We start from the raw sequence: 25,912 nt of genomic DNA, 5'->3' as shown, positions 1-25,912 counted from the left end.
TTACATTAACAAAACAGACATGAAGCCTTGATTTGGGACAATTAGGGAAATAAGTTAAAAACAAATTTATTATTCAAATTCCAAGGGGTGGAAAATTTGAGGTTGCAAATCTTTCTTCATCTATTGGGCACTATTCATAAAAAACATCAATAGCTAGTAGCAGGTTAAGTATCACAATTTCATAATCACACTAGTTTAGCAGTGTCTAATGCATATGAAGAGCCAACAGGCAAATGCGACCCGTCTCAGGGACCATCTGCAATTTACCGGAATGAGATGACATCCTGCTGTCCACAGCTTAATTCTCCTTGGCCTGGGAGCGAAGGCAAACTCAAAGTCAATGGGTTGTGGCTGAAGATGCATCCCGGGACCACAATGCAAGTGGTTTATTTCTCTTGAGAACACGCCCCCACCCCCACCGCACTTTCATTTGAATGCAGTATTTGGGATAATTTGTCCAAAAGGGCTGGCATTTCCGAATGTAATCAGATCATAATGAAATAAAATGAAATAAGCCATAGAACAGTGCTTGGGATTTTTCTCCCCCTCATCATTGAGACTCACTGCCTCCCATCATCAATATTTATTGAGCGTTTACAGTGTACTAGGCACAATAGAACATACAGAAAACATTGTCCCTGCTCTTGAGGAGCTTACATTCTAAAAGAAAAAAAAATACACCTCTTTTAAAATGGCATTTTTGTTTGGTGTTTTCTGTAAAGTAGTGAGGAAATACTCGGTACGTGAGCTTTGGGTGTGACTTAGCCCCATCGTTACTGGAGGAGAGGAGGAGGGAGGGCTTTAAAGGGAGACGGGACAGACCATCCAGGGTGGGGTTTCCAGGGAGATAAACACAAGCTCAACCAAGGAGAGCTGGGCTGTAGGAAAGAGGATGAGGGGAAGCTGTGGGATGCAAGCAGAGGAAGCGGGGTATCTTAGACACTGAGTGGAGCCAGAGAGATCATGCGGCCTTTCCTCAAATACACGGCCAACAAGTCGGAATGGTGGGTGCCAAAACAGCCAACAGAAGTGATCCTGTGCACCTGACAGTAGAAATGAAGGGCTGGACACCAGAGGCAGGCTGCAAGAGCATCAAGAAATTCTTAAAAACCAACAGCGATTTGGAAGCACAGAACTTAACAGTTAATGCTGCCCAGTGTCACAATGGGCCAAGAACATTGTGGCTTCTTAAATTAGAAAACGCCATAGACCAAAGTTTCAAATGGAACACATTACCTTTGCCAATCAATTCCCACCCCCCCCCGCACCCAGAAAAAATAAAAAGTCCACTTCAATTTTGAAAGGGAGTAAGAAGGGGAAAAGTAAGGGAACATGGTCGAGAAAGGTAGTTACAGTAGCGTTTCTGTGGTTGTTGATAAATTTTGCATTCAAAATTGGTTAAAGCCCATTAGCTGCCAAGAGGGAACAAGGAGACAATTTCCTTTAGAAGTCTCAAAACCAAGACTAATTTACATGAAAAGCTGTAGAGAAAAGTAGTTGAAAAATCCATTCATAAAACTTTTATTCCACTTCCATGAACTTTAATACATGTGTTCTTAACAATTATGCTTGGGGTGCTCATGAGAATCTCCTAAGACACGAAAACAAAGCTAGCCGTCATCAGTCACTTCCCTGTTAACTATTTTTACAGCACATGCATGTTAGGCAAGTATCAAAAAAAGAAAAAAAAGTCACAAAAGCAAAAAACAAAAAACTAAAAAAAAGTTAAATACATGGGATCTGTCTACCGCTGTGCTTCTCAGGCACCGAGCGGCCGACACAAGCAATTCATTACCGCAGCTTCACTTTTACATTTGTTCTTAGATTGCCTAAACATTTAAATACAAAGAAAATGTGTAGCAAAAATAATGAAAGCAAACAGCAGGTAACTTTACAAATAATGGAATGTGAACCGTTTCTGCCCTTATCAGAGTAAGCTGGGTCACACCTTTGTCCCAGAGCCACTTCTGGGGCTGTGGTCAAGAGTGCGCGTGCAGACACACGATCCCAAGGTGTATCCAAGGGACATTTGTCTGTACCACAGCCTCACAAGTGCTCCAAACCTTAAAGTACCCACAACGACTACACTCATAACTGGAACCCATTATCCCTTTTATTCCCCACCAGTACAAACCAGTATGTAGGCAGTTTTCTTTGCTTAGACATGGAAGCAGTTTTAACACTGGCCCTTCTGAAGCCACAATGTACCAAAAGTACTATGCCAAACATGTATAACTCGTGTAAAAATTCCACATCCCCACATTGGCCACCTCAGGATGAAAACGAGTAACTCCCTAAAGCTAACTGGCTCTACTCCCCTAATATTAAAACATAAAAACCACATGGGAAATATAGAAATTCAAATAGAAGTAACATAAACCTGTCGTAAATCGTAAACAAAAAACTATTTGTGGGACAGCATGGATGACAAACGGTCTACTGTGTAAATTTCAGAACGAGGCAGACAAAGGGTGGAAGGCCGGTTAATTTTCCCCTCCTTCTCCTGCTTCTGCTTCGTCTCCTTGGGTGTCCGATGTCCACAACTGGTAAGAGAGGGAAAGAGGGTTTCAGCATTCTTCAGATCAAAAAAGAGAAACAAAAACCAAACAAGCAAACAAAAAACCTTTCTTGCACACGTGCCTCGGTCCTGGCATGTGGCTAGGCTCTACAGCTGGACTCACAGCACCTGTCTTCACTAGTGGCTATTCGCCAAGGGAAGAGGAAGAAAATCTCAGTCTTAGTCCCTAAACTACAGTCTTGCCAATCCCAATAACCTAGAGTGAAGCACCTACCCACAAGTGTCCCCTTGCCCCACAATCTCAAAGAGAAAAACAAATGTAAAACCCAACCCTCTAAAGTCAATGGTTTTCAGTGTTTCCGGAAAGACTGTGATCGGAGACAGGAGAGATGCCTCAGGATGAAGCACACTTCTTGCTGCGGAGGCGGCCGACCGACCACCTGACGGTGCACACTGCTGAACTACTCACAGCAGCTGCAATGGATCAAAGTGTTAGGTCAGGAGCTCCCCACAACTAGACATAAGTTCAATACCGCCTCCCCACTTCAAAGTAAGAAAACCTGACAGTTACATGTTGCTCAGACTGGCCTAGCATTTGTGTTTCTCCTGCCTCAGCATCCCACTGATACTTGGTAAGGAAAAGGAAACTTTTTTTAACAGTACTGAGGATTAAATTCAGGGCCACACACTCTTCCAAGGAGTGTCATCTCCATCTTCCAAACATTCTTATTATTAAAAATCAGTGAATGAATCAAATGATTCATTATTTCGCATATTTTCTTCCATTTGGGCTGGGGGTACAGCTCGGTGGTAAATTATTTTCCCAGGATGCATGAGGTTATCCACCTCCAGCACACAGAGCAAGTCCTTAATGTTACAGTAGCCCTTATTTCTTTATTTCTGTCTTTTAATTTTGTAGACAACCCCAACTGCATTTACTAAGTTTAGCCATCTGGCAGCAGACTGGAGCAGGAAGTGAGAATACATAGGCAGGGCATGTCTCTAGACAAGCACTAGGCTATACAAACCCATTTCCACCCTTTCTCTGACACACACCTAAGCCTCGAAACTTCAAATGTAATACTATCTGAAGGGAAACCCAAGAAGTCAACTGTAAGGCACAAGCTTATATGAATCCCAATTTAAATAATGAAAACCACAGAAATAAATTCTCAATTTGTATTAAGGATTGTTAGTTTTTGTTTGGGGTAAGATAACGGCACCGGGCTCATCTTCAAACCTTCCACACAGGATGCAGTCACTCCAGCCTTCCCCAGGAAGAGCTTGGGAAGCAAGGGTATAGAACCTAAGCTTCCCAGCTCCTGCCGTGTAAACCAGTCAGCCACACAAACACATGAACTCAAGGAAAGAAAACCAACTTCAACACAAACAGCCCGTTTACTTTTGTTTTGTTTGAGACAAAATCTTGCTTTGTAGCCCCCCAAGCAGGTGGTCATTATGTAGTTCAGGCTAGACTGCAACGTACAATCCTTATTTCTCTACCCCAAGAACCCTGGATCCAGTTTTACTTGTGTTGATTAAGCACACAACTCTAGCAGGAAAAAGAAAATGGAAACAAGTAACTTATAAGAATACAAGTCCAACCCAAAATACTCAAAATACCAGTAATGTGTCTTCAGTAAGGTAGTTTTCTTCCTCGTGTGGTGTAAGGGACACTGTATTTAGTAATTTTAAAGGGTTGTAAGTATTTCTGAGTACAGAATCTCTGGCCACACACAGCACCGAGAGCCATCAGTACTTACTGTCAAGTTGTCTCTCAGTAACTGCATTATTAGCGTGCTGTCTTTGTAGGACTCTTCACTTAATGTATCAAGTTCAGCAATGGCTTCATCAAAAGCCTGAAATTGCAACAACAAAGCACACTTCAGTAATCAAGCCATGAAGATAGCTCCATCTCCTTCCATATAACAGGTGAACTACGTACTGTTTTTGCAAGTGAGCAGGCTTTCTCTGGGGAGTTCAGGATCTCATAATAGAAGACAGAGAAGTTCAGGGCCAGACCCAGTCTGATAGGGTGTGTTGGCTGCATTTCCTTTTTGCTGATCTCAAACGCTTCTTGGTACGCTTGCTGTGACTGGTCCACAATTCCTGGGAAAAAATGCACTCTCAACACCCGGGCTCCATCTTCATCTCAGACAAAACTTTCATTTAACATCATATGTGCCCCCTGAAAGATGAAATCTAACAACCTTAAGCAAATATTTAATTTAAAACAACAAATCAAAATGGTATCCTGGATCATACTAGCCACTGGCTACTGTTGAGAGAAAAGCAACTTAGAATGTGGGTGACGGTAGAATGATGACTCCGAGATCAAGAGCAGTGACTGCTCTCTTCCAGTGGACCTGGGTTCAATTCCCAACACCCTAATGACAGCTCCCAACTGTCTGTAACTCCAGCCCCAGGGAATGGGACTGCACTGCTCTGACCTCCAACAGCACTGGACACACAGAAGCGAACACCCATATACCCATTAATACTAATACTGAGGTATGGTGGAATCACATTATGTTGCACTTCTAGGATTTCCTCATTCTGATTCCTCATGTCACCTCTGGTGTTTACCAATGTAGGCAGAAACTAAAGCAGAAGGAATGAGCTCTATACAGTACTATTGCAGGGCTCTAGGCCGTCAGAAGGGAGAAGGTGGACTTCCCAGGGCAGGGTCCACACAGCCAGTTACCTTTCTTGTCATCGCCAGCAGCAACCTCAGCCAGGTAACGGTAGTAGTCGCCCTTCATCTTCAAATAGAAGACTTTGCTTTCGGCTTGTGAAGCATTGGGGATCAAGAACTTTTCCAAAAGAGACTTCAGAAGGAAAACAAAACAAAACCAGAAATAGTAAGAAGATGACATTTACAAAGCAAAGTTAAGAATATTTCTTAATCAAACACTATAGATTAAGATATGAAAGATTTCAAAACAAAATCTTCATTTTTCTAATAACCCTGGCCAGCCCCCACCCCCCACCAAGGGATAGGATTGCCACGAGGCACCTGGACCCCAAACCGGGACTGCCTCAGTTATAGACTACCATGATGTGTTTCCTCTGCCTCAACAGCATGCTTTGTCCACTGAAAAGGAGAATGCAATTCCAAGATACACCAACGCAACTAGGAGCCAAAGTTCAGTACCACACTGTACTTGGCATGACCAAATCTAGACTACAGCCATTTAACAAGACAGGCGCTGAAGAACTGGGAGTTAACAGAACACCTTCAACAGGGCAGCCTCGTTAAACAGAAAGCACCAAGGCTGAGGTGGTCTGATGGAAGTAGCCTGGGCTACAGGAAACACTCCCCTGTCATCACCCAAACAGACCAGCTCAATTCCCTATGAGGACAATCTATAAGCAGACTAGTGGACAGTGAGTCCTCCTCCAGAATTCAAAAGGATAACTTGGGGTTTTGAGATTAAAAGTCAACATAGTCTTTTTTGAATCTAAACCCTGACTGTTAATACTCTGTTAACATGAGGTTAACAAAAGAGGCAAGCAACTATCAAACCGACCAAAACCAATGGCATCTACTCAAGGGAGCTACAATAAAGACTCAACTATAGGTGGGCAAGGGTAAGAACCAAGGATAAAGGGATGTTTAAAAGCGGCAAAGCAGGCAGTTTAGTTTTTGAAAATGCGTGTGCATGTGTGTGCATGCGCACACACACATAGGAACTTCTGTGAAACACAATGCAATCTCCTAAATTTTGCTTGCATACAATGTGCAATCAGAGTAATGAGACCTGACTTCAAAGGCGGGTGGTGTGACCGCAAAGGCACAGGGATGTATACTGTAGTGAAGCCCGAGTATCTGCAATTCATGTTTATGTCTCCAAACTGCTCTGCAATCATTAAGGAATTGTTGGAACACAAGATTAGTTTTCCCGGTTCTCATTTATCACCATAACAACAGCGTCTTCCTTGAAGTGATGGACTGACTCACTGCATTAACTGTCAGTGTCTATCCATCTGAATAACCCACAGCTTGCCGTCTGAATAAAAGGAGGGTCCCACAGAAAAAAGCAGCTAGTCTGATGCACAAGTCGCACCCGTCTTTTCCAGACATAACCACGGTCCCAAACATCTGAGAGACACCTACAATTCACAACGGACAGCAGCAGGCACTGGGGCCTGGTGTCTGTGCCCGCGGACAGACGCCTGCATTTCTCACGCCTCCTCACAGAAAACGCTGCCAATACCAGGGCTTTTCTATCTCCAAGGACGACACAATCTTTGTTAACTCAAGCCTGTGAGGGCAGTAAAGCGTACCATGGCCCTGGGATGTTCCCTCCTTGCTCTGCTGTCTGGTAAGCAGGTATTTTCTTAGGCAGCAAAAGCTGGTGTCAAAATAGCAGTTCCCAGCACCCACATGGTGGCTTAGTTACCTGTAACTTGAGTGTCAAGGGATTTGGCACCCTTCCCTGTCTGCCCTTCAAGGACACCAGGAGTGTGCAAGGTGCACAAACGTACACAGACAAAACACCCACCCACATAAAACAGGCAGGCAACAATGACTGTCTGTCATGACAACACTGGACCACATCAGCAAAAATGACTAACATGCGCCTGCACACGTGTCTTTCAAGATCTGCTCCCTTCACGGAGCATGAGCTACACTGCTCATCTTAAAGAAGATCCAGCAACTGCATTTCCGTCCACCCCACCTCAGGACAGGAAACTATTACCTGTGCTAAGATACTTCAATACTAACACCACATTCTTCCTCAAGTTCATTTTGTATGTGTTTACATTTTATCTGCAGTGTCTACTTCCAGAAGTCTTAGTTTAAGGAAAACAAGAAAATATACTCTACTTGGCAACAAGGGACTAGACAACGTTACACTATAGAACACGACACATACACCAAGATTCAAGTCTAAAATAAACTAGAAAATACAGAAAAGAGCAGGCTGGGGTTTTCACGTTCTCTCAGAGCAGGTACAATTATCATTTAACTTCTCACATACTATTTTCTAAGCTAGAACCTTGACACTGTCCACACTGGGACTGGAACTCATGGACTCGAGCGATTTTGCCTCCACCTCAGTTACAACAATGGGCTCTAAACGCAACAACAAACCTACCATGCTGTCTGCATCTAAGACACTCAATATTATATTTTGACTGAATTACAATGTGTAATTTCAGCAGCTTAATTTAAATAAAAATGAGAACTTTAGAACAACTTTGAGTGGAGCAATTCTTACTACCTTAGCACCGTAGACTTATTTCTCACGTAATTATAAACTAAGCTCGCCATTTCACCATTTAACTCTTAAACAATTAACAGAGACCGAGGCTGACACCGCCAGATGACTAATGGATGTTTTCCCAGGAGAAAATTCCATGTCTCTGGAAACCCACAGGCTCAATTAAGACGACAAAGGGTTGGGTGTCAGAGTAAGCACAAACCAACATTTTCAGAAGCAGCAGCAATGTAGAAGACTAAGCTACCCCACTTGTACAATACTAGGAAAATTACTTTCTAGACCGAGAACAGCAGCGAAGGCCAGAGGTGGACAGTACGAGGCAGGAAAGCTTGTCAGAGCAGGAGAACCAGGTTTGGCTTTAACTATCACTAACTCACAATTATGACACAAGTCTGTGCCCCAATCTTCTTGTTGATTACAATATTAATGTCAAGTCTTTCTCATTTGATCCCAAGAACGTGTCTCTAATACACCAAATGTTCTCAATCTATCCCTAGCCCTCACATGTCCTTGAAATTCAAGAGCACTCCCCCTTCTTAAAAGCAAAAACACTTAGAACATAACAACTTTTAACAACAGTAATCACAAATTTTACCCTTAAAAAATCCAAAAGCATTGGACACTTTTAAAATTTACAAACAGATCAAGGTGTTAGCACAGCAATTGGACATCAGCACGTGCCTTCCAAGTCTGACTGCAACACCAACTCCTGTCCCAAACGAGCTACAAATGCAAACCAAATCCAGGAACAACCTGCAAAACAGGGGTGTGTGTGTGTGGGGGGGGACTATGCCAAAGCACCGAAGGCAGATTGAAAAATTGGTCCAATTTAAGGACAGTAAATGAAGTATATAAAATATGACCCTGAATAGAATTCTAGAACTATCTAGTAAGTATGATGGTTCAATCTGTTAAATATAAATAAGATCTATAGAATAGTCTGTGGACAACTGTTAGATTCCTGGTTAAAGATCATCGGAGAGGAGGCCCAGTGAGGCGGCTCACCCTCTAAGTGGCTGTTCTTCCAGAGAACCAAGGCTCCCACACGGTGGCTCACAACCATTTCTAACTCCAGTTTCTGCGGATAGCTTCAAGGATACCAGCTATGCATGTAGCGCACAGACATACAATTGAGCAAAACACTCATACTTTAAAGAAAAAAAAGAACAGGAGTTAAGAGGCTCATTGGATAAAGGCCTTGTGGCAAGGCTGGCAGCATGATTCCCAGCCCTACGTCCTGTGTCCGTGTGCGCCTCACACAAAGGCGATCAGAAGCTTTCCTTTAAAAGAGAAACCCCTGAACGGAGTGAGAGCGTCTAGAAGATGGCGTAGCAGTGTGCTCTGCGCTTCCCTTCCAATACTGCTCTACACTTTGGGTTCATTTCCTCACTGAGCTCATTATTTCAGTATTCAGAACAGTAATGGTGGGTTTGTAAATAGGAGATTTGGGAGAGATGTTCTCACTTAGTCCTGAGAGGACTGGCCATGTGAAATTTAATGACCACAATGGTACTCCACCTAAAATGCCATTAACGAGAACAAGCCCTAAGCTAGGGTTGATGCTCGTTTCTATAACCCTAGAACTGGGGAGCAGAATGCCCCAAGTTTGAGGCCAGCCTGCATTTTGCTATGAATTATACCTTATTTCAAAAACAAAAACTGGATGCGTAAGTACCAACACTTAAGAGACGGGAGCACCAGGATTTCAAGGCCAGTGTGGGCTACACAAGACTTTAATCTTATATATAATAACAAAACACCAAAAAAAAAAAAACCCCAAAAATCCCCAAAGCTAATAAACTAAAACTTAAATGTAGCTAAACTAACTTTACTAAAATATCCTCCGAACAGACAGTCTGATTTCCAAGCACAGCACAAGCTCACATCTCTAGTCTTAGTCTGTAGACCTGCAGGACTTCCATTATTTCTAGCTCTCTTAAAATTTGAAATAAAAAGCTAAGCCATAAATGCATTGTAACAGATCACTGTTTTTGAATTTAGTCTCCTACTCCCCCTTGTGGCCAAAGTGGCTTCAGCTCCCCTCTGAACTGTAACCTCCACAGCTTCGGCCTAACAACTAGTGAGGAACACAAAAGTGTTAGCGGATAGTTGATGCCAGGAGCTAATTTTAATGGGCCTCACAGCTCCTCGGATGACACGCTCTCTACCCACCCATCAGTATCTGGCTTCCTACGGTAAACTCCAAGTGTTGTATGAGGAGGGTCTCAAGCAGTTGCCTGCCTTTAAAAGCCTGATGTGCAGGAATGAAGAGACCAAAGGTTTTGACCATGAACTTACAATGCACTTTCAGACAATAAGCACACAGCAAACTTATTTAAGCAAACAGGAGATTTGATAAAGTAATCCCCTGGGTTGAGAAAAGGTAAAAGGTCACCCTAAAATAACACAAAACTAATTCCTATTAAAAATAACCAGGGTATCTCATATAAGGCTTGACAAAATACATTTTATATGGTTTTTAATGGGGGGGGGGCGCTGAGGGAATAGGGCATTTTAAATCAGGTTCAGGAACTATTGCCTCTGGGTAAACAATGGAGGAACCACTGTCTTAGCCACCCTGTGGCAGCTCCACACTTCAGCAACTTGAAGCACTGGACCACAGGCATGCCATGTGGTCTCCATGCCGACACAGCAGGGCAGCGACAGGCTTCCTTCCAGCACCGCCACAAGTGTTTGTCTCATATATTTCCTTCTACAGTTTTACTTTCAAAGCCAAGATCTGAATCACATACAGCCCAAATTGACCTCAAATTGGTTATCTTCCTGCTTGGGGTACTGGGATTATAGGAATGGTACCTAACATAGGGTTTTTATTTATTTATTTTTCCTTGAGACAGTCTCTCTAGTCTTGAACGAGCTATGTAGTGCAAGGTGTTCTTCAACTTCCAGTCCTAAGATGAGCGCTAGGACTACAGGCACACATCACTGGGCGAGTCTTTCTCTGTCCCGCCAGCCAGCTCATAATAATGACACAGAGACCCACTATGACAGCTTGGCCTATGGCTTGTTCCCAGTTCTCTCTCTCCAAGAAGCCAGCCTTTGCCTCCTGCCTAGCTATTGGCCGTTTAGCATTTTTTACAATAAACACGGCAATGCATTTTCATGCAGCGCACAAATATCCCACACAGCACCACCATATCAATTAGGCTGTGCTGAGGATAAACCAGGTCTCCATGCACGCTACACAAGCCCCTCCCCTCACCCAGCGAGTGGCACCCCAGTCATCAGGGCAGCAGGGCTCCCTATCAGCTCCTTCAAAGCATGCTGGAGCAGCTCCCTGCCTTACTCACATCCTCTCCACTTTGTCCAGACAAGCCAAGCCTTTTTCCAGGATGCAGGGTTTACACAATGGGTCAATAAATATTAACTGTAGGTCAGTTAAATCTGCATAACCTGTCCCAATTTAGTCAGCCCTTATCATAGAAATGTATACAGAATCACAGAAATTAAGGCAGAATCGCAGATCATTATCCTCGTGCTAGGTTAAAGAACCAGCTCTGGTGGTGACCCTCAGGTGAGAACTACGGACAGCTGGAGGAAACACCATTCCTACAAGGAGCACGGTTCTGATAAATACAGCAAGCTTAAACACAACCACGTTGCTCATCTCAACTATCAATTCTACCGTCGAATGAACAATTCCAGGAGCCTCAATCCGAGCCTCTGGGTGACATGTGCCCCACTTATGTCGCTGTAAACTCAGCATCCATGTTTATTAGTATTTTTAATTTACTTTTTTGAATATAGATGTTCTACCTGCATGTTTGTCTGTGCCCCATGTGTACACTTGATGCCAACAGTGGCTAGAAAAAGGTTTCAGAACCCCTGGGACTGGAATTACAGACAGCTCTGAGCCACGATGAAGGCAACAGTAAAGAAACCCGAAAGAACATGGTGAGAGCAGCCAATGGCTCTCCACCACTGAGCCATCTCCCAGCTCAAAGTCTTTCTCACAAAAGCAGTGTTACTTAGAACGGCCTAGGAAGCTAAGCCTGAGGAGCTACTCAACACCTATCCCTCCTCCTGGACCCCCAAGATTTCTGACCGTTTTCCCAAAGTCTATCTCCGGGTGTCTGTGGTGTGGATGGTAGGGAATCAGAGTAAGGAACCAGAGGCTCTCAGGCTATGCAGCCGAGAACTGCAATCCTGGCCTCAGGAGCAGTGACAACTAAAGCTAACAAGGTTGTATGGAGTTTTGGCAAAGATGAACAAATGTGCAGAAAGAAAAGCTTTATAACCATTACGGTAAGAAATGTACTTAACAGTACTGAGAACAGACAATCAAAGTCTCAAGTCCAAGTCAATGACGAGCCATAGCAGTAAATGGGTCTTGTCAGTGGCCAGAGAGACAGAGACAGAGACACAGAGAGAGACAGAGAAGGCTCAGTGGCCAAGGGGACCTGGCTTCCAGTCCCAGTACCCACATGGCAACCCACAACTGGAGTACATAACTCCAGTCCCAAGGGATCCAACACTCTCTTCTTGACTCTGATCAGACATACATAGGGTACAGAGGTAGACTGGAAAAACACCCATACACATAAAATAATAAAAATCTTAAAAAAAAAAGATCTATTTTGTTTTTGTCCATTAAGCTTAGACAAGGATGGGGTACAGTGTACACAAGCTTTTAAGCGGCAGCTGCAGACTCCAAGGTCAACCAGAGACAGCCAGGCTTGGCTGAAAAAACAATCTATGATGTTAGGGTCAGTGAGACGGCTCTAAGCACTAGAGGCCAAGCCTGATCATGTGACTTTAAGGGAGAACAAACTATTCCAGTTGTCCTGACTCCCTAAAGTATTACTGCAACACACACACAAACTGAGATTGAAAATGTAATAAAATTCTGACAATGCAGCAAATTTACAACTTAGCAACATCATCCTCTGTGTGTAAGAGGGCAGCCCAGCGGGGCATCCTATAGGAACCAGTGTGGCTGGTTTAAGGTGGCAGGAGCAAGCCAGCAGCAGAGGACTAGCAGCAGGAGGACTGGGAGCCTGGCTTCAAGCAGACAGCTGTCCTAAGACCCCTCCCTGCAAACACGAGCTCTGTTTACCCTTAACTGGAAACTGTCATAGTACAGAAAGGCTACAGGGAAGAAGATGGAAGACACAGTAGGATCCCAAGCATCTTAAGAGAAACAAGAAGCTTACTATAATTTGACATTAGAACACTTTTAACTTTGACTCTAATACCAGACATTTCAGCATAAATATGCCCCAAATCATCTCTTTTCTAGAACTAAAATGTATGATATTCAGTACTGTCAATAACACAAAGGCCTAGCTATATTCTAACTATGCTCTCTATGTGCTAACCACTCAAAACATTAGAATATGTACTATGTTCATGACGAAAAAAATCCTGTCTCTTTCATAGGTTAAAGATGCCCCAGCAGTCAAATCTAGTTCTGCATAAGTAACATGAGTATATAAATTATTACTAAAGTGCAGAAGGAGAAAATAAAAAATGTTATCAACTCGACACAAACAGATCATCTGAGGGACCCTCAACTAAGAAAATGTCTTTGTTAAGGCTGGGCTGTAGGCAAGCTTGTAGGGCATTTTTCTGATTAGTGATTGATGGGGGAGGGTCCAGTTTATTGTGGGTGGTACTATCCCTGGGCTGGTGATTGGGTTCTATAAGAAAGCCGGTGAGCAGGCCAGGAAGCAGCTCCCTCCATGGCCTCTGTATCAGCTCCCGCACCAGGTTCCTGCCATGGTTCCTGTGCAGACTTCCTTCAATGTGGGAGTGTAAGCCAAGCACCCTTCCCTCTGTAAGTTCTTCTGGTCATGGTGTTTCATCCTAGCAACAGTAACCTTAACTAGGGCAGAAACTGATACCGGAACAAGGATATTTCTGTGACAGACCTGACCAGGTTGTTTTGGGGAGAACTGCGGAAGGACTTTGGAACTCTTAAAGCGAAACGCTACCAGTGTTCAAAGCTGGGTGAGATGGGAGCTGGGAAGAAAACTGTTGAGAGAGATGTAGATGGTGGAGGCCTGGCTTGTAAGGGTCCAGCGTTACATCAAGAATACTGGGGGCACTGTACGTTGCTATTGTAAATTAAAATTGTGTGGTTCAGGTCAGCTGTGGTAACAAGAGACCAGCAGCATCACTGGGGTGGAATAACTAGGGCCCTCGGAAGCTGTGCTCCAGAGGCAGTCCTTGAGGCAGGACCAGGTGGCTGCCGAATCCGGCAGTTTAAGAGTCACCTAGGTGGTACTGACTTTGAAAGAACCACGGAGAGCAGCTGAGGCTTGGCATAATGAGAAGCCGTTGGTGAAGGGGCAGCCTCAGCAGCAGTTTAAGGGGTCATGTAGAGAAGCTGAGGCAGAGAGCGTGAGGAGCCCAGGAGAGGTGCAAGTGCAGTCCAACTGTAGCAGCCCCCAGTGCTCTGGAGATGTCAGCACCACAGAATAACCACCAAGGACGGCAACAGGAGACAGGCTGTGTGTGCATGAGAGGGTGGAGCCACCTCGGGGAGCCCCAGAGACGGTGAGTGAATCCTAGGTGTTAGGCACTGCCTTATTTATACTTCGGGATTGGTTTTGGTTCGACTGTGACTGTGCTCTGGCCCTTCCTTCTTAAAAGAAATTCAACTTATTTTTTTTTTTTTTTACTTTACAGGAACCCACAGTTAAAATTACAGATTCTGGAATTTTACAAAGATTTCAGATTTTAAAAGACTGAATTTTAAAGATGGTGGGACTTTAAAAACTTGAAATGTTTATGATGCAATGCACGTGATCACAAAGGAAGGGTACAGCTCAACAATGATTGTCTCAAGCTGACAAGGGACCAACTGTCCCAACTAGTTTTATATAAACTTCTCATAAGCTAAATGCCACTTTAAGACCCAGCGGGAGCACATTTTCTTAATTAGTGGTTGACAGGGGAGGGCCCAGCCCATTCTGGGTGGTGGTATCCAGGCTGGTGATTCTAGGGTCTATAAGCAGTGGTTCTCAGTCTGTGGGCCGTGACCCCTTGGGCAAAGGGCCCCTTCACAACAGTTGCTTAAGACCACTGGAAAACACAAATATTTACATTCTGATTCATAGTGGTGGCAAAATTACCATTCTGAAGTAGTAGCAAAATGGGTGGAGGTCACTGTAACATGAAACATGAGGGGTGCAGCGTGTGGAAGGTCGAGAACACCGTTCTCTAAGACAGTAAGACAGTAGTAGGCTGAGCAAGTCAGTGATCAGCTTCTGCCTCCAGCGAGTCTTCAAATAAAGCCTTTCCTTCCTCCCTTCGTTGCTCTGGTGATGGTGGACACACCTCTAAACATTCCTGTGAAACTGTTTTCAGGTTTAAACTGAACAGGGAAGACCTACATCAATGTGGGCAGCATCGCCATACCATGAGGGCCAGACTAGCAGCTTTGCTCGCCTGCCTCCATAGTGGACCACACCCTTAAATGGCTAAGCCCCAAAACCCTGCTTTCCTTCCACCATAATGGACCACACCCTTAAATGGTTGAGCCCCAATAACCCTCCTTTCCTTCCACCATAATGGACCACACCCTTAAATGGTTGAGCCCCAAAGTTGCAATGAGAAAAGCAACAGTTTCTTTACATTTCCCTTTGTTGGTGGGGGGGGGGGGGGTGTTCTTGAGAATGGATTTCACTATGGAGCCTGGGCTGCTCAGTCTGCCTCTGACTCCCCAAGTCCTAAATTTCTTTATAAGACAACTCTTGTCACATTTTTGCCTACTTCCCACAGGGAAAGCTTGTGTCATTTTGTTTTCCACGACCTCTGACATCCTCAATCCTACATAACATTATAATATATCTTTCAAGATTTGATCAGTGCCCACTTCTCTTCCTAGTTCCTTCTCTGGGAGAAATTATTGAAAGGGGTTTTGTCTGTACAAAATGAGAAGTTCTTCACTTCATCTGTCACTAATTTGGCATTACTTAATTGGTTACATTGTTTTCATCACAAACATCAATACCCAAAACTTGGATAAAGTGTCAGAGACAAGCTAGGCTTACCAACTACTCCACTGCCCCTTGGTTTTTAAAAGCAATCACAAACTTACCAAGAACGAACCCAGTACTTACTGCTAAATTCCTGTCAGTCACGCCATTACACTTGCCATGATTACTAAACAGTAAGTACCTAATCAAAGACAAGTATGGCAAGATGTTCGTGGACAACTAAAGAATTAGAAAAAAAAAATGACGTTCTGAACTGACAGCCTATCAAAAATTTAAGTTCTCAGTTTTAACTATCTTATTATAGAAGATACAATTTATGAAGATGGGATCTGTAAGGAAACTATTCCTGAACTGAGCTATGCAGGAAAAGCAAAGGTTTGGATCCCATTTGAAAACCAGGCAACTGGACACCTGTCTGCTTTACTTGAAAAGCAAACGGTTAAAGCCAACTATGACCACACAATTGGACTATCAGTTACCAGTTAGGAAGCAGCTGTGGTACCACTTCCAACAGACACGCTGATCATGTACGGCAATGATAAACTGACCATGCTTAAGGAAAAACCCTAACACAGCTTATTTCCAACCTCAATTCAAACGCATAAGCTAGGAAGAAAGAGAATGTGTTCTAAGGGTTGGCTCACTGTTTCAGAAGTCAACCTTCTTCAGACTGTGGCTTCTAGGGCTGTATTCCACATTCTGACTCTCACCTGAATTTGCTCCCCCACCCACTGCTGTGCTTTCCCAAGCGTCCTCTGCACACATCCACACTGCCTGTTTCACAGACGACCCTAACCTCTTAGTGCTGCTTACGAAGAAGGAACAGGTAGGTAACGTGCTGTTCTGGTCAAGTCACTGGTTGTTCAAACCAGCACCACCTTCCCACTCTTTCCTTCACCCCATCTTCTCTTTACCTCAGACTCCGATCTATGTAAAACCCCTCACTGAATGCTATCCCTTAAGAAAACTGACTCAATCCCCTAGGAAGGCGCTTCCCAATTACTCCACTACTTCTTCCTGGGAAGCACCTACACCATCACCTCTTAGCTCTTCCGAATATTACAACACCAAGCCACAAATAAGTCATAGAAATACTATCTAGAAAGCAGTAAAGATGGGTTCCAACCATTGTAAAAATTCTTGAGTCCTTAATTTCAAAAGGTATCACCTAGAGATTTTCAGCTAAAAACCAAGACAACATAGCAAGTTTTAAAGTCCAAGACACACACTGACATGAAGCTGCCTGGTTTTATCTTGTTTTCCTCCACTAATTAATAAATAGTAATTCTGAGGGCTGGAGATAAAAACAGCCCCACTATTCCTATGAATTGAATTAAGTTTTCTTAGAAGGACTCAAGGTCCCATACTGTTAAATTGTTAAAAGAACTTAGGTTTTTCCACATCACAACACATCCTAAAGTCTGAATGACTCTTTAGTATAGTAACTCATTTATTCTGACTACACAAACTGCCCTAGCTGGGGCTCTAGCTTACTTATCTCTAGTGTGGGGTCTTCTCACCAAGAGTTTGGACTAAGCATCTAAAAAGAAAGGAATACACCAGATTCAATACCGCATGCAGATTCCACTTAATAGTACAAGAAAGAAAAGGTTGGAGTACATCCTATGTGAGGAAAACACCAGTGTTTGACAGAGACACTGACGACTAATTCTGTGTGCGGTAACACATGCCCTCCCGTGGTTCACATGAAGTGTCTGACAGTGCACACGGTCAGAACTGGTGGCTGACAGCTAGAAAGGCTTCTCCTCAGCTAACACGAGGCAGGTGATGAGCAGCGCGCAAGTTGTGCTCAGCACTGACGCTACCCACCAGCCAGTAGCAGCAATCAGCAAGATTAGTGGCTCACCTTTCTCAGAGAGAAACCACACCCATGACTCAGAAAGCACAAAGGTGTACTTATTTTTCCTGAGAGAAGTATCAGCTATATATTATTCTATTTTACTAGAAAGGAGGAAGGAATTATATGAAAATTATTTCTAAGAAGGCATCACCTCTCTCTAACACCTAGAAGTCCACTTTTAATGGAGGTATTTCCTGAGCCTTCTCCAACTGAAACACCAGCAGCACTGCTGACCTCCTGTCCTCGTCCCCAGAAACTGTTAAACAATATTTGAGCATGTGCGTTACAACCAGAGCTCAAGTTTACTAGAAGTAAAAGCTTGTTTATAATTCTCTGAGCCACTTACGTGAAGAAATTAAGCTCTCAAGGTAAAACTTCATTTAGGCCTTGTGAAAGCTCGCACCCTTCCAAAGGAGGCACACTCTTGGCATAGCCCTGAGGAGGCGTTTACAGATAACTGACCCGCCCCGCCCCAGAGGACACAGTTGAAGCTGCTAGTCTTTCCTTAGGAAAAGACTCAAGAATTTGAGAACTTATCTATTTCCAGCTGAGGAAAATATTGGAACACCTACCTGGAGTCTCAAACAAGCTCACAGAACATAAATGTAGCATGTCCCTTTTATCCTTAAAATGTTTTTCTTTAGGAGAAATTTCATCTGTTAAATATACCCTTTGAGTGTAGCATGTCCCTTTTATCCTTAAAATGTTTTTCTTTAGGAGAAATTTCATCTGTTAAATATACCCTTTGAGTGGCTGGAGAGATGGCTCAGTGGTTAAGAGCACTGGCTGCTCTTCCAGAGGTCCTGAGTTCAATTCCCAGCAACCACATGGTGGTTCACAACCACCTGTAATGAGACCTGGTGCCCTCCTCTGGCGTGCGGGCATACATGGAGGCAGAATGTTGCACATATAATAAATAAATAAATCTTAAAAAAAAAAAAAAAATATATATATATATATATATATATATATATATATATATATATATATATACCCTTTGAAACCGAAGTAGAAACCAGTACTTGGGAGGAAAAAAAACCCACAAGGACTTAATAATAAACCCAGTGATATATAAAATAGCAAGGAAAGCAGAAACAAACCCAACAGTTTTTATTATGAAATAGATGTTTTTCCATATTCTAAACACTCTTAGTTTCCTAATTTTAATATATATAAATTGTTTGCCTTCAATATTGCACTTCACAACTTTGGAAAAGCAGCAGTTATGAAATCCCCTGAACAAATAAAAATGGACCCAAAGAAAAAGCTACTTAAGACTGTGATTTCACAGCCTTTTCTTTTGTTTCTTCTTTTTCTTTTCTTTTTTTTGTTTTGTTTTATTTTTGTTTTTCCAGACAGGGTTTCTCTGTGGTTTTGGAGCCTGTCCTGGAACTAGCTCATGTAGACCAGGCTGGTCTCAAACTCACAGAGATCCGCCTGCCTCTGCCTCCCAAGTGCTGGGATTAAAGGCGTGCGCCACCACCGCCCGGCTCTTTTGTTTTTTTAAGACAGGGTTTCTCTGTGACAGTCCTGGCTATCCTGGAACTCACTGAGATCCACCAGCCTGTACCCCAAGTATGGGGTTAAAGCACCACCACTGCCTGGTGTCACACTTTTTTTTTAAAATCTTAAAATGGATTCAATCTTTATTTTTTTAAAAAGTACAATTTAGGAATCAAGCTTTTCTGTCAATGAAGACTGTCTTAAAAGGAATCCTAGCTGCCAGCTGTTAAGCATTTAGGAGACTCAGACAGCAGGACCTGCATGAGGTTTAAAGCTAAACCTTATCCTGGGTCAGAAAATGGGTCCTGCCCCAGAAATTTAATTGGTTCGTTTTCTATTAGATTATCTCAATTTTCTGAATCAAAGAAGACCATTACTTTAAAATAGGAAATATACACAAATGCAATGTTCAATTCCCTTAGCTCGAGCAGTTTTTCAACACAGTAGGTTCCACACACTTAGACATAACTGCCTTGCATTGTTTGTCAATGACTTAACATAAAGGCAGGTAAGCACCTGCAAACTGGCTTTCTGCACAGCCTGTCTGTGAGTCTACCACACTCCTTACATACAACGAGGATGTAATTCCTGTGCTCACCACACACACGTGACTATTAGCACCTCACTACAGGAACACAAACCACGAGTGGAATGGTTTGTCTCATCTTACAGAAATCTACACCTGGCCCACGTGGGCAATCTCTAATTTGCAACAGCCAATCTCTAAAGGTGTGTGCGTGTATTTGAGTTCGTTACAGAAGCTAAAGCAAAGGCTTCTCACCAGCACATCATTGCAGATGTCCCTCAGCTCAGTCTCGATCTTCTCTCTGTACTCCCGGGCCATCTGCTGCTTTTTCTCAGCACCTTCCGTCTTCTGCTCAATACTCGAGACGACCCTCCAAGATGACCTGCGGGCTCCTACAACATTTTTGTAAGCAACAGAGAGAAGATTCCTCTCCTCGTTGGATAGCTCGGCTCCCTGCTCAGTCACAGACTTCATGCAGGCTGCCATGTCATCGTATCGCTCAGCCTGCTCGGCCAGCTTGGCCTTCTGCACCAGCTCATTTTTATCCATAACTGGATATTCTGCAAAGGGAAGAAAAGGATATTCAGAAATTACTATTAGAGAAGCTCGTTGTACCTGTTCTAAAAATGTATACAAGTATCTCAAAAGTCTAGCAATGTTGAAAGATCCCCCCCCCAAATCAACCCCAAAATGAGCACACTCTGCATATTAACAGTAGGTTAGTAAAGCTCTTCACAAGATCCCAGCTTCAGGTAAGATCGAAACCTATCTTACCTGAAACATGAGCGGCTCAAAAACCACCCTTAGCCTAGGGCAGTGCTGTCCCTGCCATGTAGTCAATAAATTTATTTTCTTAAAAAGCAAAATAAACAACAAAAAAGGACCCCTCCCCCCATTTTCCTTGGTTAAAAGTTCAACTTGATCCCAATACCACTAAACAATCAGCACTTAAGCAGCTTGGGCGCTCGCGCTCTCTTTCTCTCTCTGTCTCTCTCTCTCTGTCTCTCTCTCTCTGTCTCTCTCTCGTGGACACACCAGACCTAAGATACCTATAAAGACCATTAGTTTCTAGAATTATGAGTCGTGTCACCATGATGTAATTCAGTTATTTTGCTCTTATCAGGAGTGATTAAATTTTACTTAGCATTTGCCCCAACCCCAATTTACTACACTTATAACATTTACCAGGTATCATAGAATAAAAATTATCAAGAAAATGACTAATTGCCGCTTAAGATCTCTTGAATATAAAACCATAGGGATCACCAACTCCAAGACCAAATCCATTTATTTGGATTTATATGGCATTCATTATATGCACTTATGTAGCAAACTCCCATAACGGATTGCTACTGTGAGCATGAGCTAAGACACGGGAGGATCAGGGTCATTAATGCAGTCAGAGGTAGAATCCCTTCATTTCTAGCAGTCACGATTTATTAGATGTTTCTACATTTCCTCAGTTAATTTTCTTTCACTCGTTTTAAAATTACCTAGATTTCAGTTTATTTCTGCTCATTTTTTTCTTGAACGATGTCAAATCAGTGATCCCACAAAATAAATTTTAATGAACGTTACAAGCTGAATGCACTGCTAAAGTCCGCATTAGTCCCTGACACCCACCGTGGCGATCATCACATCCTTCCCTTCACCTTTCCAAAAAGCAACTCCTTTTTTTGGTTATCAATGAGAAGTAGCCTCAACTGAAACAAGCGTTGGGCTAAGGTAAATTAGAGACGCGGCACCTTCAGAGCATTAACTATTTAAAGTTTGGTAACCCACACTTCTCCCGGGATCTGGAAATCTAACATCAGACATGGTCTCTGGCTAAAGCGGCTTCCAATAGAAAAAATGATGTAAGCCCAGGACAAACGTTCCCGGCCGAGCTCCCCGTATAAGGGGAAGTGGATTAGGTTTCTCACAGGAAAACGGGTGCTGCCGGGCCTCGCCCCTCGACTGGCGGGACTGCTTGCCGCACCCACTTAACCCTTGGCTGCCCGCGGCCGGCGGGTGGGGCGAACCGAAAGCGCCGGTCCCCGCGCCCGCGCCCTCCGCCGCCACCTCCCCTCCTTGGCTCCGCCCAGCCCGGCGCCTCCGCGCTAGTCCCCGGCTCTCTTTGTCATGGCGGAACTGTGTCAAGGAGCCCAACCTCCTCCGATTGCGAACCCCCCCCCACTCGAGCAGAGGGAGGGGAGGAGCGGCCCGCGCGCCCGCCCCATCGGATGAAGGGAGGTGGGGGGAGAAGAGCCGATCGCCCTTCCCCGGGGGCCCCCCCCCGATGCCAGCGGCGCCCGCACAAGCGGAACCGCGGCCGACACACCCCGCTCCCTTCCCGGGGTCCCCCCCCCCCACCGCCGGGATCCGCCCGGCCGCAGCCCCCCGACAGCTGCCGGAGGGGGAGGGGCGGGGTCTGCCCCACCCAGACGGGCACAGCCCCCAACCGGGCCGCAGCTCTCCCGAGGATGCTCGCCTCCCACCCACCCATCCCGGGGTCCCCTGCGCCCCTCCCCCACCGCGTTCCCGGATCAGACGGAGAGTCCTTTTCTGGGCACGGTGGCCGGGTCCCGGGTCACCGGCGGGCGAGCCCCACCCGAGAGCCTCGCGCGCTACCTGGCTGCTCCCGCCCGCGCGGTGGGGGAAGGGGCGGCAGGGAGGGGGCGCCGCCGCGGGTGGGTGAGAGCGGGAGGGCGAGCGAGCGGGCGGCCTCACCTGCGCCACGGCCCCGAGTCCCAGTCGCGGGCGGAAGCAGGGTGTCCTGGGCGGGGGCGGACTGTGGTCGCTCTCGCTCCGGGGAGGGGGGAATCTCACGCGTGGGCGCCTCCTCCGCCACCCCTCCCCACCACCCCGGGGATCAGGATGGGGCGACGGTGAGCAGCCCCCGACAAGGCAGAAGGAAGCGGCCGGGGGCGGCAGAAGGAGCCTGCCCGGGGCCCGGAGACGAGCGGCCGCCCGGGTCCTCCTCCAGGGCGCCCCGTGTCAGGTCGGCGGGCGAACGGCGGATGGGAGCGGAGGCCAGCTCGGGAGGCTCCTCACCTGTGTCCGGAGTGGGTGGCGGCACACGGACCCGGCTCGGCAGTCTCTGGGCGGCGGCGGTGGTGGTGGCGGCGGCGAGGCTGAGACTCTGTCCCTGATCTGGCTGCTCACAGGCTACAGCGGCTCCGCAGACACGGGGTTTCCTCCAATCACTAGCCCCGGCAGCAGGGGCACCACACGCACGATGACGTCAAACGCTGCTATGGCAACCGTTGATTGGTGCCCACAGCTCCCCGGCCCCAGCGCAACCGCCGCTCCCCGGCGCGCGCCCGCCCCGCCCCGCTCGCCCTCCAGCCCGCCCGCGCCCGAGGCAAGCGGAGGGGAGCGCGTCCCCGAGCCGAGCCGCGCTCCCGACCCTGCCTTTCACCACCCCGCGTGCTCGGCTCGTTCCCCGCCGCCCCCGCGAGCGAGCGGCCCGCCCGTCCGTCCGCCCTCCCTCCCCGCCCCTGCGGCCCGCGGAAGGAAGCCTCTCCCCGCCCCCACCGCTCCTGGCAGGCACATCCGGGACCTTCGCATCTCCCCACCCTCCCCCACCCTCTCCCTCCTCCTGGCCGCCCTTCTCTCCGCGGTTGGAATGGCTGCGGGGTCGGGGGACTGCGGCTCTGCGGCCAGGGCTTTGTGATCAGGGCCCCCGGGAGCGGGACGCGCGGCTCCTCCGCTATCTTCCCCGGGCTCGCCCGCCCACCGCTCGCTTTACCTGCTGAGCTGCAGGAAGCGGCCTTAGACCTTTTAAGGCTGGGGAAAGCGCGAGGCTGAAAAGACTGCCCTGCCCTTCGCAGTGGCGAGCTCGGCGTCCCGCACCGTGGCAGCCGCGGGGAACAATGGTGGTCTCCGGAAGGAGCGGGGAAAGGCTGGGCTTGGCGGGTTGGACGTGATGGTGCGAGCCTGACCTGGGGCGAGGACTCAGCGAGCCAGCTGCTCCTCTCCCTTTCAGGTCTTGGAAGCCACGTTCCGGAGAGTGTCTGTTCCTAGGGCCCCAGCTGGCAGTGGGAGTGGGTCGCTCACTGGAGGAGGAGCGGGGGCGCCTGGGCCCGGAAGAGGGGGAAGGAAAAGGGCGGAAATTGCAGGTGCCTGAACCCGCAAGGTCTCCACCCAGTAGACGGAAGTTGAAGGGGATGCCTTCTTAAAATGAAGTATCTGCCCTTGCGCCCTTTTAAATGTGCCCCTCTGAGCTGAAATACCTTTACTGAGTACCTGCTGGGGGCCTCCACTACTGGGGGAAAATCTCAGAAATGCAGCCCAGAGCTCTCTAGAAGATTACATGGCAAGCTATTCTTTCCCTAACTCGGTATGTTGGATACATGTCTGATCCACAAGCTTAGCCTACAAATCATAATTCCCCGGAAGTGACAGAGCAAGAGTTGCCCATGACCAGGTCAGTTTAGTGTCGTCCCCCCAACCCCGAGTTTCCACATCAGTAGATTCCTAGCAGTGCTAAACAGATGAGCAAAGTAACGCAGGTTTTTATCTCCAAGCTCCTGAAGTCAACTTACTTTGGCTGTCATGTGGATGCTTTCAGGGAGTGACTCATTTAGAATGACGAATATTTCAAAAGCTTGCAGGCTTCCAGTTCTGTAGTAGGCACTCAAAATTTGACAGAAAGTACTAGGTTAAATCTTTTGTAAAATGGCAGTGGCTGTTAATGTCTGTAATGCATGTCTATATGGAATATACACCCCAGGGGAAGTTAAGAGATTTCTGTCTCCATAGATGGAAGGAAAGCTTGCTTTGGGAAGTAGCTAGTTTAGGCTTTTGCTACGTGCAAGTAGAGGAAACGCGAGACAGATGCTGCTCACTGAAGCCGCCTCTCCTGTTGTCACAGTTGGGTCCCTATCTAGACTCTTGGAGTGAGGTGTGGCCTACTGCTAGCTAGTGGGACACAAAGTGAAGCCCTCTGCTTGTGGGCCTGGACCATAAATCTTTCCGACCAGGATCATGGAGCAGGCCATAGCATTTGAGGATGGCTGGTTCATCCTGTATTTTAGATGGGCTCAGTCGCTAGAGTTTTGCTCACCATACCTGAAGCCCTGGGTTGGATTTCCAGTGCCACATAGCAATGGTTGTGGTGACACATTCATGCTCATCACTCGGGAGGTGGAGAAAAGAGAATTGTAGTTGAACATTTTTGTCAGGACTCCGCAATAATGGCATGGAGATTTATTATTGTGAAAGCTTGTCCGATAGCTTAGATTGGTTTCTAACTAGCCCTTATAACGTAAACTAACTCAGATCGTTTAATCTCCGTTCTTCTCATGGCTTGGTTACCGTTACTCTGTACTGTCCATCCTGCTTCCTCTGGGCCTCCTGGTGTCTCAGCACAACTTCTTCACAGCGTCCTCTGTGTCTGGAATTCCTGCTTAGCTAGTGGCTGCTAAGCTTTTTATTAAAGTATTCAAAGTGACAAATCTTCACAGTCTACAAAAAGATTATTACACAACAGAGGATCGAAAATTCAAGGTCACCTCCAGCTAGATCAGATTCTATATTTAAAAAAGAGAGAAAGAAAAAATGGGAAATAGTAAAAGAGGAAGAAAATAAAACAATGAAATACCTAGATAGCAGCGTATGCTTTTAATCCCAGGACTCAGGAGACAGAAGCAGGTAGTTCTCTGTGAGTTTGAAGCCAATCTGGTCTACATATTGAATTCTAGGTCAACCAGGAGGACTACATAATGAGATACTGTCTCAAAAAAGAATGAGAAACTAAACTTATTTTGGTAAGATCAGCTATCCATTGACGACAGAATGACCTCAGAACAGGGCTATTTCCTTAATATACACGGTTCTAATGCTCACACTTCACACTCTGTTCTAATGCTCACACTTCACACTCTGTATAATGCTCACACTTCACACTCTGTTCTAATGCTCACAAAAATTACACTGTTCTAATGCTCACACTTCACACTCTGTTCTAATGCTCACACTTCACACTGTTCTAATGCTCACACTTCACACTCTATTCTAATGCTCACACTCCACACTGTTCTAATTCTCACACTTCACACTGTTCTAATGCTCACACTTCACACTCTATTCTAATGCTCACACTTCACACTGTTCTAATTCTCACACTTCACACTCTATTCTAATGCTCACACTTCACACTATTCTAATTCTCACACTTCACACTCTATTCTAATGCTCACACTCCACACTGTTCTAATTCTCACACTTCACACTCTATTCTAATGCTCACACTCGACACACTATTCTAATTCTCACACTTCACACTCCATTCTAATGCTCACACTTCACACTGTTCTAATGCTCACATTG

General features: G+C 45.7%; 2 protein-coding genes across 2 annotated transcripts; one reads left to right on the top strand and one right to left on the bottom strand.

Moving 5' to 3' along the window:
• Positions 1-568: 568 nt before the first annotated feature.
• Positions 569-23,519, bottom strand: Ywhaz (tyrosine 3-monooxygenase/tryptophan 5-monooxygenase activation protein zeta). The gene is made up of 7 exons (XM_041637476.1): positions 23,331-23,519; positions 22,634-22,830; positions 19,856-20,160; positions 5,223-5,346; positions 4,464-4,627; positions 4,282-4,377; positions 569-2,543 (listed from the first exon to the last, which is right to left on the bottom strand). The coding sequence occupies exons 3-7, from the start codon at positions 20,147-20,149 to the stop codon at positions 2,484-2,486; spliced, it is 738 nt and encodes a 245-aa protein (XP_041493410.1). The 5' UTR covers positions 20,150-20,160; positions 22,634-22,830; positions 23,331-23,519; the 3' UTR covers positions 569-2,483.
• LOC121437599 (basic proline-rich protein-like) lies at positions 22,818-23,255 on the top strand. Its single transcript, XM_041637478.1, has one exon. It carries the CDS (start codon positions 22,818-22,820, stop codon positions 23,253-23,255), a length of 438 nt encoding a protein of 145 aa, XP_041493412.1.
• Positions 23,520-25,912: the final 2,393 nt, after the last annotated feature.

The sequence above is a fragment of the Microtus oregoni genome, unplaced genomic scaffold (genome assembly GCF_018167655.1).
Source record: "Microtus oregoni isolate MIOR12 unplaced genomic scaffold, Mior012 000053F_ref0000044, whole genome shotgun sequence".
Classification (NCBI taxonomy): Eukaryota; Metazoa; Chordata; class Mammalia; order Rodentia; family Cricetidae; genus Microtus; species Microtus oregoni.
The sequence above is the reverse complement of the archived record's forward strand: the minus strand, read 5'-3'. Positions and strand labels throughout refer to the sequence as shown.

Bases quoted from the DNA above. Each gene is read 5' to 3' on its own strand.
- LOC121437599 (XM_041637478.1), top strand. From the start codon at position 22,818: ATGACGTCAAACGCTGCTATGGCAACCGTTGATTGGTGCCCACAGCTC.
- Ywhaz (XM_041637476.1), bottom strand. From the start codon at position 20,149: ATGGATAAAAATGAGCTGGTGCAGAAGGCCAAGCTGGCCGAGCAGGCT. The intron at 4,628-5,222 runs GTAACTGGCTGT...ATTTTTTCCCAG, and splicing joins TGCTGGCGATGACAAGAAAG to GAATTGTGGACCAGTCACAG. The intron at 4,378-4,463 runs GTACGTAGTTCA...TTGCAATTTCAG, and splicing joins CCTGCTCACTTGCAAAAACA to GCTTTTGATGAAGCCATTGC.